General features: G+C 46.9%; 2 protein-coding genes across 2 annotated transcripts; one reads left to right on the plus strand and one right to left on the minus strand.

The window, feature by feature from the left end:
* Positions 1 to 407: 407 nt before the first annotated feature.
* Positions 408 to 8,185, plus strand: MCTS1 (MCTS1 re-initiation and release factor; the record flags this gene model as incomplete). Its single annotated transcript, XM_079541812.1, has 6 exons — positions 408 to 601; positions 2,975 to 3,127; positions 3,766 to 3,863; positions 4,877 to 5,010; positions 6,364 to 6,431; positions 8,068 to 8,185. 6 exons carry the CDS (start codon positions 408 to 410, stop codon positions 8,147 to 8,149), a joined length of 729 nt encoding a protein of 242 aa, XP_079397938.1. The 3' UTR covers positions 8,150 to 8,185.
* A 2,846-nt stretch (positions 8,186 to 11,031) lies between these two features.
* C1GALT1C1 (C1GALT1 specific chaperone 1) lies at positions 11,032 to 11,988 on the minus strand (the record flags this gene model as incomplete). The annotated part of the gene is made up of 1 exon (XM_079541760.1): positions 11,032 to 11,988. One exon carries the CDS (start codon positions 11,986 to 11,988, stop codon positions 11,032 to 11,034), a length of 957 nt encoding a protein of 318 aa, XP_079397886.1.
* Positions 11,989 to 12,212: the final 224 nt, after the last annotated feature.

Below are 12,212 nucleotides of genomic sequence, written 5' to 3' on the forward strand. Positions count from 1 at the left end.
TTCCCCTCCTTCGCCTTCTTATTCCTCGGAGGAACCACCGGCTCTCCTCTCTTCCCCGTCTCTTTGCGACTTTCTTTCTCCTCGCGGCTCTCCTCCGTCTCCCGCCACCACTCCTCCCTCAGGGCAGCGCCTCCGCCCCCGCCTCTCGCCACCCGCGGGCTCTCCTCAGCGCCGTTCACCGGCCGCGGCGGCTCCCCGCGGCCCCGCCGCCACCTCTGCTCCTCCGAACGGCAGCTGGAGGGCCGAGCGCGGCCCCGGCGCTCCGGCCTCGGCGCGGCCCTCAGCGCGGCCCCTGCCGCCCGCTCCCCGCGCGGCTCCCGCCCGCCCCTCTCCGCTGCCGGGGCGCTGCCGGGGCGGCCGGGCCCGGGGCTTGTTATTGTCAGTGCGGGCGGGGAGGGAGCCTAAAGATGGCGGCGCATCCGCTCGCTGTGCATGCCGGGGCGCGGCCGCCAGACGGGCCCCGCTTCGGCCCCGGCGGCGCGACCCTGCCCGCGAGGCCCTTCCTCCCAACCGCCCCTCCTGTCGATCCCGCGCTCGGCCCCGCCGCTGCCTCCGCCGCCTCTCCCCGGCCGCCGTCTCGCTGCCCTCTGACCTACCGGAAGTGATCATGGTTGCCGGCCGCTCTAACGGCCGCCCGCCGGACCCCCTCGCGCGCCGGCGCAGGGCGTGGCGTACGGGGAGTGGGCGTGGCCAACGGCCCTCGGTGCGCTCCGCAGCGGCGCGATCGCTGCTGACGTCCGGTCCGCGCGCGGGGTTGTGCGCATGCGCGGGGCGGGGCGGGGCGGAGTGGGGCGGGCGCTGCGGCTGCGCTCACGGCTGCGTCCGTCCGATCTGGCGAGGAGCTCCGTCGGTGTGCAGAGGAAGGCCCCGCCGGGAGGGAGCGGGTGGCGACCGGTCGGGGCCGTGCCGTGCTGTGCCGAGACTGCCGCTGTGGCTTTGCTTTTTTTCCCAATGAAACTCGGGGAAAGGTGTCTAAGTGTTTGTCGATTATGTGCATCAGTATTGTATCATGTTTTGTCCTTTCCTGTTTTTTTTTCTTTAACACTGTGTGTGTTCTGACTGTATTTCACTTGAGTAAATTATGCTGTTTGTGATTTTACTTTGCATGGCTGCTGTCATTTGTAAGCATTGCATTTTAATTAGTTGTTCTAGTATCGCAGTTGATTCATTGCTTTGCTATAGAAAAGGAGCTCGGATGGTGACCTCATCTTTCACATCCTTCACACCAGCAGTGATGTTTCCATTTGGATGTCAGTGTGTATGGCTGTATGGCACTTAGGTGCTTGCAGAACAAACCCCTTTCTGGCTGCTTTTCAAAGAGATGAGTAGCTGTTCTATGTACTGGAGATGGAATTACCACAGCTGGCATGAAGCAAAACGTTTTGATTCCAATGAATGCTGTGCTTGTCTTCACTTGGGTCCACGTGGGCTGATGGCTGGCATTCCCATCCCTGGAGGTGTTCAAGGCCAGGGTGGATGGGACCCTGGGCACCCTGGTCTGGTATTAAATGTGGAGGTTGGTGGCAATGCCTGTAGCAGGGGGATTGGAGATTCATGATCATTGAGGTCCCTTCCAACCCTGGCCGTTCTGTGATTCTGTCATTCTGAAGGACGTGGCCACTGCTTGTACAGGAGAAGGCTGAGAAGGCATCTCATGGCTGTTCATCTGAAGGGCAGGTCTCAAGTTGGTGGGCACGGGCCCTTTTTCAAAGGCATGCAGTGACGGGCACAAACTGGAACCCAACAAGTTCAGTACAAATATGAGGAAAAACCTTCGTGTGAGGGTGGCACAGCTGCCAAGGGGGGTGGGGGTTCTCCTTTGGAGATACTCAGACTGACGGGTGTCCTGAAGTCCTTTCCGGCTCTGTGATCGTGAAACATCTGGGAAAAGAGCGCCGTGTCGGCACGCGAGCAGCACACTGCTCTCTCGGTGAGCGCAGTCTCCCCGCGGCCGTGCTACGAGGCACAAAACCAGGCGCCGCGCAGCGCGACGACAGCAGCCCGGTTTGCCGTCCGTGCGCATGCGCAGAGGTGCCTCGCGGCCTGCTGGGAGTTGTAGTCCCGCCCGGCGCCGTGACGCCGCACGCGTTCCGTTGTCATGGAGCGGCGCGACAGGCCGTAAAGCGCGCGGCTCTTCCGGCTGGCGCGGAGGGGAGGGCCGGGACCTCGTGTGAGGGAGCGCGGAGGCCCGGCTGCCCGCCCCGCGCCCGCCGGTCCACGCCCGGCCCAGGCTCTCGCTCGCCCGGCGCCCACCGCCCCAGGATGTTCAAGAAGTGAGTGGGGCCGGGGGGGGGCCGGCCGTAGGTTGCCGGTATGGGTCCGGCGCTCCGTCCGCCGCAGTGTTGGGGCCGGGCGGTGCGGGAGAGGCCCGCCGCACCCCCCACCCCCCCTCCCCGGGTCCCGGTCCCTGCGGCCGCCTCGTGTGCGTCCTCAGCCTCATCTTGCGCTCTGCCTTCCAACCCAACCCTTGGTGTCAGAGGAAAGAGGGGAGAAAAAAAAAAAAAAAAAAAAAAAAAGCAATTTGGGGCTTTGCGTTGTCGAAACTCTGTGATAATGCAGATTGCGGGCGGGGGGCTGCGGGAACAGATTTGATGCGGCCCTGGGCAGCCTGGTCTGGTATTAGATGGGAGGTTGGTGGCCCTGCGTGTGGCAGGGGGTTGGAGATTCGTGATCCTTGAGGTCCCTTCCAACCCTGGCCATTCTGTGAGAACGCGGCTGGCCAGGGCCATAAGCGGTGCTGCTGTCAGCAAAAGCCTCCCCGCGAGGTGGTGAATGGCGCTGTGGGGCGCTGGGGGCTCCGTGGGCGCGCTCACGGTGCTGGGTGACCCTGCTTGCCCCGCCCAGGGCCGGCGTCACGGCCCATGTAAGCCCGTGCTCAAAGCAGGGCATGCATATATTTATTGAAGAATGCCTTGTGAGTGCTGTGTTGGCGGGCAGCGGATTCTGTGGTTTCTGAGATGTTTTTGCTTGTCAGATTTGATGAAAAGGAGAACGTATCAAACTGTATCCAGCTGAAGACTTCAGTTATTAAAGGTATTAAGAACCAACTGATAGACCAGTTTCCTGTTATTGAACCATGGCTAAACCAAATTATGCCAAAGAAAGACCCTGTCAAAATAGTAAGATGGTAAGTTTCTTTTTCTTTAACCTCTGCTTCCAACGTGCTTGGGTTGCTTCATGTACTTGTTTACTTTCTATGGGAGAATGGCCTAGGAGTTTTAAAAAGCATAAGTCCGTTCTTGTAGATAGCAGTGTGTGTTATATCCGAGCCAGAAATTTTATGTGTGCTCATCATGCTGTTGAAAGCATGTTTGTAGGGTGCTGGAGGAAAATGAGAATGCCTGGTGGCAAACATCTGACCTGTATGGTGGCTCTCTTGGGCTTACCTTGTTGTTGAAGGAAAGCATTCAGGTTTATGGCTTCAGGAAATCAGACTTGTTTAGATAGCTTCCAGGTCGTTTTTATTACTATTACTGATTTTGGATTTCCATATATTGTTTGGTTTACTGTTTTTAATAGAGGATAGGATTTTTTTGCTGGCTTTTGTGAACAGCTGTCTGTCTGTCTGCAGACGTTTTAAGTAGAGGGAATAGTGCATGAAGCCATTATTGAAGAAGAAAGCATCTGATATTTTTAGTTTTAAATTTTCCTGATAATTGACTGCCTTAATTATCCTCAGTTGCCAAGATAGACCAGAGTACGTGATGCATTTGATTTACAAAAGAGCTAAGTAGTTATTAAAGTTACATTTCTTTTGCCTTGCAGTCATGAACATATAGAAATCCTCACTGTGAATGGAGAATTGCTGTTCTTCAGACAAAGAGAAGGGATTTTTTACCCAACACTAAGGTTACTTCACAAATGTAAGTTCCCTGAGGATGGTGATGGTGGGAGCAGAGGGGTGAGTGTGGGGATCAAGCAGACTTCTGTACAGCTGAGTATTTATGTAGTGCACGTTGCAGGTCTTAAAGATGCATTATGCATTTCCAGCTGCACTTGCACTGCTGTTTCAGGTATCTGTGTGGCTTGTTTTCTCCAGAATAAATGTAATTCTCTATGTTAAGTAATCTGACCTTTGATTTTTAGGTATTACGTTGCAGAATTCTTGTGGGGCTTTGTGCAGATGGTTTTTCTGTTGGAGTCTACATTTCTTGTTGTGATTCCTGTTACCCTATCTGTTGTTTCAAGCCTTTTTTTAAACCCTTCTTGCTGCCTTTAAATATTTGTAGGTTCTTACTGCAAAAGTTGTCTTTAACCAGCAGTTCAGTGATGCAGTGGATGCTCATCTCCTTCTAGAACTTAACACTGCGTGGTTTTTACTTCTTAAATTGTGATTTTTTTGCATTACTTTATCTCTGCTCTTGCTGTTCTGCTCCATTCTGTGTCTGCTTTGGATGGCTTTGGCTGTCTGTGAAATGCTGATCTGGATTTGCAAACCATGTTTGAACAGCCGTGTGCTGTTGCACAGACTTGGAGAACGCCTTTGAGAGCTGACATTCATGAACTTTGTCTGCCTTTCCATATTTTGTCCTGTTACTTCTGAAGTGTTTATTTCTAGAGTCCCTTCAGTGATTGTCTTCTTTGGGGAAGCTTGGTACAGTTTTTGAAGGGCTGTGTGCACGTGCAGGAAGGATAGGCCTTGTTTGGTTCTCAAATTCCCAGCCTTTGCTTCTCAGAACAAAGATTTAATCAGGAAAAACAGTAGCTGTGTTTGTTCAGGACAGTGCTGCCCAGTGTGCTGCTAATTATTTCTAACCTCCTGCCCATGCAGCACATTGCACACCTAATTCCCCCAGCGTGATAACAAATTGTTATTTAGTTATTTATATTGTTATCTGAATGTATTAATTGTAATGCTGTGTCTTTCCCCTCTTAGATCCATTTATTCTACCACATCAGCAGGTTGATAAAGGAGCCATTAAATTTGTACTGAGTGGAGCTAATATAATGTGTCCTGGCCTGACATCTCCTGGAGCAAAACTTTACCCTGCTGCCGTTGACACTGTTGTTGTATCCTTCTTTAATTAGCAATTACTTCTTGCTGAGTTAAGTTTGTATGTGTATGTTCAGCTGGTCACAAACTTAATTACTTCAGTGTTGAATATTATTTTGTGGAATAACTAGTAATCTGAGAAGATTTGCCAATGTTTTGAATGTTATTTGGAAAGATTCAAATTGTTCTGAATTCTGTTTTCCTGTTGTGATGTTTCAGAACCACCCCAAAGTTAACTATTCCTGCTGGGCTTGGTTAGATGGGAAATAAGAACTGCTGGTGTTAGGCAGAATGAGATGAAGTACAAAATAATTTTTTCCCCTGCCTCCTTAATACAATTATCTCCTTTAGTTATAGAAGAACACAGTTCATTTCTTAAGGAGTGAATGCATTACTGAGAAAGGAACTAGGTGATTATTGTGGTCCTTTTCAACCCAGGCTGTTCTGCGATCAGAGGGCTGGAGCACCTCTACTGTGAAGAAAGGTTGAGGGAACTGGGCTTGTTTAGCTTGGAGAAGGATCCAGGGAGACCTCACTGTGGCCTTTTAACATCTGAAAGGAGTGTATTTTACAAGGTTGGATAGTGACAGGACAAGGAGTGGTTTTCAACTGACACAGGGGAGGTTTAGGTTGGATCTGAGGAGGAAGTTTGTCACACAGAGGGAGGTGAGGCACTGGAACAGGTTGCCCAAGCAGGCTGTGGATGCCCCATCCCTGGAGGCATTCAAGGCCAGGCTGGACGTGGCTCTGGGCAGCCTGGTCTGCTGGTTGGCGACCCTGCACACAGCAGGGGGTTGGAACTGGATGAGCACTGCGGTCCCACCATTTTATGATTCTATCAAGTTCAGCATCAATGCCAACCTCTACAGCTGTTGTTGCTATTCAGATGTGATTGGAGAAGATGCACACTCAGTATTACATGCTGACAAGCTTTGAGAAGGATTCCATTATCTTCTAGATTTCTTCAGATATGCCTCAGTTCTTCTGTGCAGTGTGATGTAACATGGGCCCCATGTGGAGCTGCAGCCTTTTTCCACAACGGCAGAGGCTCCCCTGTGTTGGGTGTGAAGGGAGATCTGGAGGGTGGTGGTGGGAGATTGTTTAGTAATTGTTATTCAAAGTTCATAACTATGTGCTTCACATTCTGTGCAATGCGGCTCAGCTGTTAATTTTGCTTACCTTCAAGAGCTACGATTACTGAAGGGCCAAAAGTTCAACTAGGGAGTTTGATGCTTTTTTTTTTTTTCTTTTTTTCTTTTTTGTAAAGTCATTTCCTCCAATTTCTTGTTACTGCTTTTACTTCTTGGAAATAACTTTAAAAAAACAACAAAAAAAAAAACCACCCTGTTTTCCTTAGTGGTAATTTTTAGGCAATAATGGCGGAGGGGAAACAACATGCATTATGTGTGGGAGTCATGAAGATGTCAGCTGATGACATGTAAGTGGTGTAAAAAATGAAATATAGCTTGTCCCATCTTGTAATTTCTTTCTTAGTTTGTAATTTAAGCTCTACTGTCAAGGTTATTGAATCACTGTTGCAATGTGTTTCTTTTATGTGTAGCATTTATTTAAACTTTCGTTTTTTTGATTAACATTAGGCTGGGAGAAGGAGGCAAGGAGTGTCTTTCCTAGTTATTTATTCACCAAATGGAGTCAAAATAGTTACTTTATGCGAACATAGATTTTAAGACAAACAACTTCAGTGCTGTCTCTGAATGTCAATATTTCTTTTGCTCTGATAGTACTTTCTCAGAGATTTTGCTGAACAAAGAAATACCTCTGAGTATTTACTGCCTGTGCTGGGCAAGAGACGGAATTTGGGTCTGAGCAGGCTGAAATTGTTGAAGTGATTTTATTTATTTTCATGTAAGGGCAGCAGAGACTGAAGTCCTGCTGGTACTGGGGCTGACCAGCTGGTTTCTATTTTTTTTTCTCTCCCTTTTTTTTATTTGCCTTGGACCCACATGCAGCATTCCTGTCTGAAATCCTTGCTAGCTAAGCTTCTTGTGAGCTACAGAGATCTGACTGGGGGTAAACAACGAGTGAAATGAAAAGGAGGCATAAAACTGAAAAGAATGTAGATTATTCTTAGCATTCTGATAATCCAGAATTAGGAGATGAAACTTTTCTGTTATCTTGAGTTTTGTGACATCTTGCAGCCATCTTACAAAGCAGCCCAAGGAGGTCTGGGCTGCTTTGATTCCAGCCCCGCCAGCTGTGGTGTGGGTGACAAAGCTGGTTCTGATGAAAACAAATCAATCTTTCTTGTGGGGATAATTCTCAGCTGGATTGTCATCCTCTGTACTGTGTCACTGTGCTGCTGTAAGCAGTAATGAAAGCACAGGGGAAAGGTGGGGGTGCGTTCCAATGAACAGGGGTAGAATGGCACCACAGCAGCCTGGGCCTGTACTTGGATAATCATTTCTCTGAATTATTTGTGGTGCCTCTGATGGACTCGAGGAAAAGGTTGAGAGAACGAGATGTAAGTGCCTGTGTCCCATCCTACATCTGCAGAGATCTGCTGTGATCATTGAAAGCCTGGCTGTTCCTAATCCTGACTTCAAATTCACTTGAAGGTTGTATTCCTGTGGGAAGTAACATAAGCTGGAGAGGAGAAGGAGATGGTGTTGCTCTATGCAGCCGTGTGCTGTTTTCTGTGACTGTCTAAAACAGAAAATTGAGAAACAGTGCTCTCTAGATCATTTTACGTTATGAGTGGAATTAACACGGAGGTATTTTCCTTCTTGATTCCCAGGGGATTTAAACTTTTCTGCCCTAGAATGATTAGTTTTGTCTTGTTTGTTGTGGTAAAAGTAGATCTTTTTTCCATGAGATTCATAACTGGAAATAAAGATGAGCACAAAACAAATGCAGATGTACAAAACCACCAGTGCTCACCTGCATTTGGTTCTGTGACACGCTTGTAACCATGAGGTCAAATTCTGTACTGCTGACGTGTTTCCTGTTTGCCCATCCTGCATTTACAGGCACAGCTTGTACTTCCAGTGTGGTGCTTTGTAGTGCTCCAAGTAACCAAATTAACCAAACACTTCTGTGCTTTTGTTCTTCAACAGTGAGAAGGTCAACAAAGGGATTGGTATTGAAAATATCCACTATTTAAATGATGGTCTTTGGCATATGAAGACATACAAGTGAAACAAAAGGAACTGTGTTACTCCAAGGGAATGCACTTAGGTTAAATGTGGACTGCTTTGTAATTCCTCGTTTTTAATGTGACTGAATGTACAAATTATTTTGTTCTGTGGCAATGCTAAATAAAACAAGTGAATGCAAAAGTACTGATAGGCTGCTATAGTTTTCTAGATTTCTTTTTATTACAGTTTTTAATTGGTTTGTCTTAAACCCGAGTCCTCAGTCACTGAAGGTATCTGGTGGGAAGGACCCTGCATGGACTGGGAGCAGAATTTCAAAGGAAAAGGAGGAAAAAAACAAGGAATGTTTACATTTTTATGCTCCTCTAAAGCAGTAATGTAAAATGTATGTGAAATACAATTAGTACAGTTTCTAAACCCAACAAAAAACACATCAGAATTTTTTTGCTTCTGATTTAACATCTCACTGGCCTGTTTATTGAATGTGGAGAAATGTGGTTTTTTTTTTTTTTGTTTTTTTTTTGTTTTTTTTTTTTAAACTTCATTTATTACCAGCATTAACTTCAGTATTTTACTTCAGGAGCACTTCTTTTGAAGAAGTATTTATCTATAGGATTTGAGAACATAAAGTCACCTGAGGACTATAAATTCTTCTATCTTAGATCATAACTTAAGAATATAAACGAGCTCAAATTTCAACCTACCAACGCTGGTACAGCTCTCCTTGCAGTGGCATTTACAGCAGTGGTGCTCATACTCCAAATGGAGTGCGTGCCACTTGGTGCCTGATGCACTCCTCCCTGCTTGCACCTTTAGGAGCAGAAACAAAATCACTGTTCAACAAAGGCACGATAGCAAAACGTAGCCCTAGAGCCGAGTGGAGCTTCACAAGGGATCCAAGGGAGCTTCTGGAGCTGCTGCACAGGTACACCTGCACAGGTGGTTAGAGAGCACTGTTTGTCTGCCTAATGTGCCACTTTGTTCAGTGACTGCATACCCAAAGCTGTGTCTATGGAAAAACAGACTGTGCCATGGAATTACTCAATAAACTAAGAAAACATTAAGGTCTACTGTTCATAACTCTGTCTCTGGAAGTATTTATTAATACTTTAAGTCTCTTTTCTAACACTTGTATTTTACTAATGGTAGGGTTTGATTTTTGTGTGCAGTGCCCTGCAGGTTTCATTTCTGTGACCTTTACAGCAGGTATGGCAGAGGTGTTCTCAATCTGATTCTGAAGTCAAATTACAACACAGAGATTGAAGTATTAACGTGTGCTACTCTTACATTACTCCTGTAAAATCATTTACAAGACTGCTTTTGAAAATGATAAGGTATATCTGAAAGTATGCATGTAATTACCACTGTATCCCACACCACTATATTGCAGACAGAAGTTGAGTCCCCTCAAACCTTCCTTTCAGAGTAATGGACATAATTACACATCTTCAAGGCTGTGCCATAACTTCTCTGATTTGTTAGTGCTGTGTTGATCAGTTTGTGCCTCGGGTTCCTTTGTGCATAAGATGAGCTAGTCAGTCCTGTGGCTTGCTTTTTATTCCGTCTTGTCCCCAAGTCTCCTCTGAAACAGCTGTGGTAGCTGCCTTGGTGCCATTCTTAATAAAAAATGTTGCTCAGAAGAAAATACTGTTGCTACTGATCAGCTCTGGATTTCTTTCACAACCTTTCCTCCCCTGCTGCAGCTAAAGCTAGGATGAAGAATTACAGATAGCACAGCTTTCTTCAGCAGACCAACCTTATGTCTTCTAAGCTCTTGATAGGTAATGTAGCACCAGTGGTACCACTTTAAGGCTTTGTCATGTCTGGGTCAGGTAAGTGGATTCTAAATGGAGTAAACACACCGAAGTGCTGTTTATTGCCACTTAATTGTAACTGGTGGAGGAAAAGAACATGACGAGGTGACGTGTAAAGCTTGAGATTTCAAATGCACATAAAGTGTTTGAGAGTTCTGTGCATGTTTTTGTGCACTTAATGTGTTTGGCATTGTGAACAAAGAGAGGCTGAGTGTGGAAGCACGTTGATCTATCTGCACCTTACTGTTCAGAAAGGTCTGTAAATAGAGCTGTACTTTATACTTGCATTCACAGCTAACCAACTTCCGTGTAAACACTATTAGCACCTCTAACACTGAAAACAAGTAGAACTTTTATTCTAAGGTTCTTATTTAACAGCTTTAAATGAACAATTACTTCTGTGCTAACAGGATACCTGACATGCTAATATTTATGTAATGCTAATATTCAAATGTAGTTATCTTGTTCTTTTGTGAGATTAAGGCAGGCAGTCTAAAGTTTGCTTAATACTATTCTGCATTAACTTAATAGATTTCTTCTGTCAGTTGCTTCCTGCTAGCTTGTTCCTGCGTTAGGAGATTGCACATAAAGCAACAGGTGCACCTGTGGGCTGCTTAACCAGTACATTTCAAGCTGCTCTATGCTTCAGCATAAAGGAAATCACATAAAAGTTGTCTTTCAGACTGAATCTGTAGTCAGTTTTATTGATTCCTCTTAAAAAGATATAAAGACATTCTGGAAGTGTCTGGAAGAATTGAGAGAATCAAAATCTTGCAAAAATATATTTATAGCAGACTAAAGTTCTTTTGACTTTTCATTAATAAATACTAAGATATACAATGCCCTTCCCTCCCCCCCATAAACTTAATTTCCTTTTATCCCAGACAACTCTTTTTGTTCATTCCAGCACTGTCAAAAAGCCAGAATCGTTCCTGTATAAAAGACTTTGGAAGGAGAACTTTGAACTGTCTCTTTTAAAATTAAGAGCTTTACCAAATGTTTGTGCAAAAAAACGTGCACGAGTGCGATCGGATAAGAAAACTGAGTGTGTGTACAAACGCGTGCCACGAGAACAGCTGCCTCCTTGGTCCCATCTCCTCTCTGAAAGACATCAGTCATTGTCTGAACCTGCAGGGGGTAAGAAGACGAGCGCGTCGCTGTAAGCGTGGCCGTAGGGCCGCAGCCTGTAAACGCCATACATCATCACGTGCATGTGGTTGGGAGACAGCCCGTTGAAAGTGATGGCCATATCTGAGCAGCAGCCGTCCACCACCTGCTCAGGCCGACTCGCCATTGCCTCTTTAATGAGAGCGTTGACCGATTTGGTGTTAAAAACATCCTTTCCTTCAGAGTCCTCTGCGTTTTCAGCAATCACTCCGGTATACTTCAGGCATACTGCTAGTTGTTTGTCCTCAGAGAGCTTCCAAATCACACCGCCTTGCTCTGGACATTTGTCAGAGTCTTCAAAAACGCGTGAGAGTCGTCTTAGTGATTCAATGCTTAAGACAATTCCTCCCTCACCATCTACGTACTCCAGGTCACCAGATTTCATAGTGTGGCCTATATAAAAAGGCTGTGCAGGGTCTTTCTTCAGTAAGAAATACTTGAGATTTTCAATAATCGCAAATGTTGTTGGATAGGCGAGGAAGAACCAGTTGAATTCATCTTTATAACGCTCATAGGTTATCTTGTAAGCTTTTCTCATCATTGTCCACATATCGTTTGTGTTGAGGACTACAGCGTTGAACACTTTAACGTTCTCAGAGCTGTAGAACTCTGCCTTGTCGCAGTGCTTGCTCCACGTCTCTCTCACTGCAGCCCAGTGCCCGATGTCTTTGGGTTTCACGAGGACGATGCAGTAAACGCGGATGCTCTGGCTGAGCTCCAGTCGTTCATCTTCTGAAAGATTTAACACTTCCTCTTTGTTGGGAGCCTGAATGTGATGGTGCTCGTGATGACGTGCTCTGGTCCCATGGCCGATCTTCACGTGTCCAAGAAGCGTGACCACTACGCAGAAGATTCCTCCCAGGAGCACGCCCTTCATGAACGAACTGCTTTCGGAAAGCATTGTTCCTGGAAAGGAGACGCGCTTTAGGTGCCGATAAGGGATAAGCCGTTTTCGTGCTGAGCGTGGCAGCAGACAACGCGCCCGCCGCACCTCGCGCTCTCACCGGCGGTCCCACCGGGCTGCCGGCCCGGCCCGAGCCCTGCCGCCCTCAGCCGCCGCGGCCGTGCCCGCTCCCGTTCTCCCCCGCGCCGCCGGTAGCCGGGCTGGGCCCGACTCTGCCGCCA

This window comes from Tetrao urogallus (genome assembly GCF_951394365.1).
Source record: "Tetrao urogallus genome assembly, chromosome: 13".
Lineage (NCBI taxonomy): Eukaryota > Metazoa > Chordata > Aves > Galliformes > Phasianidae > Tetrao > Tetrao urogallus.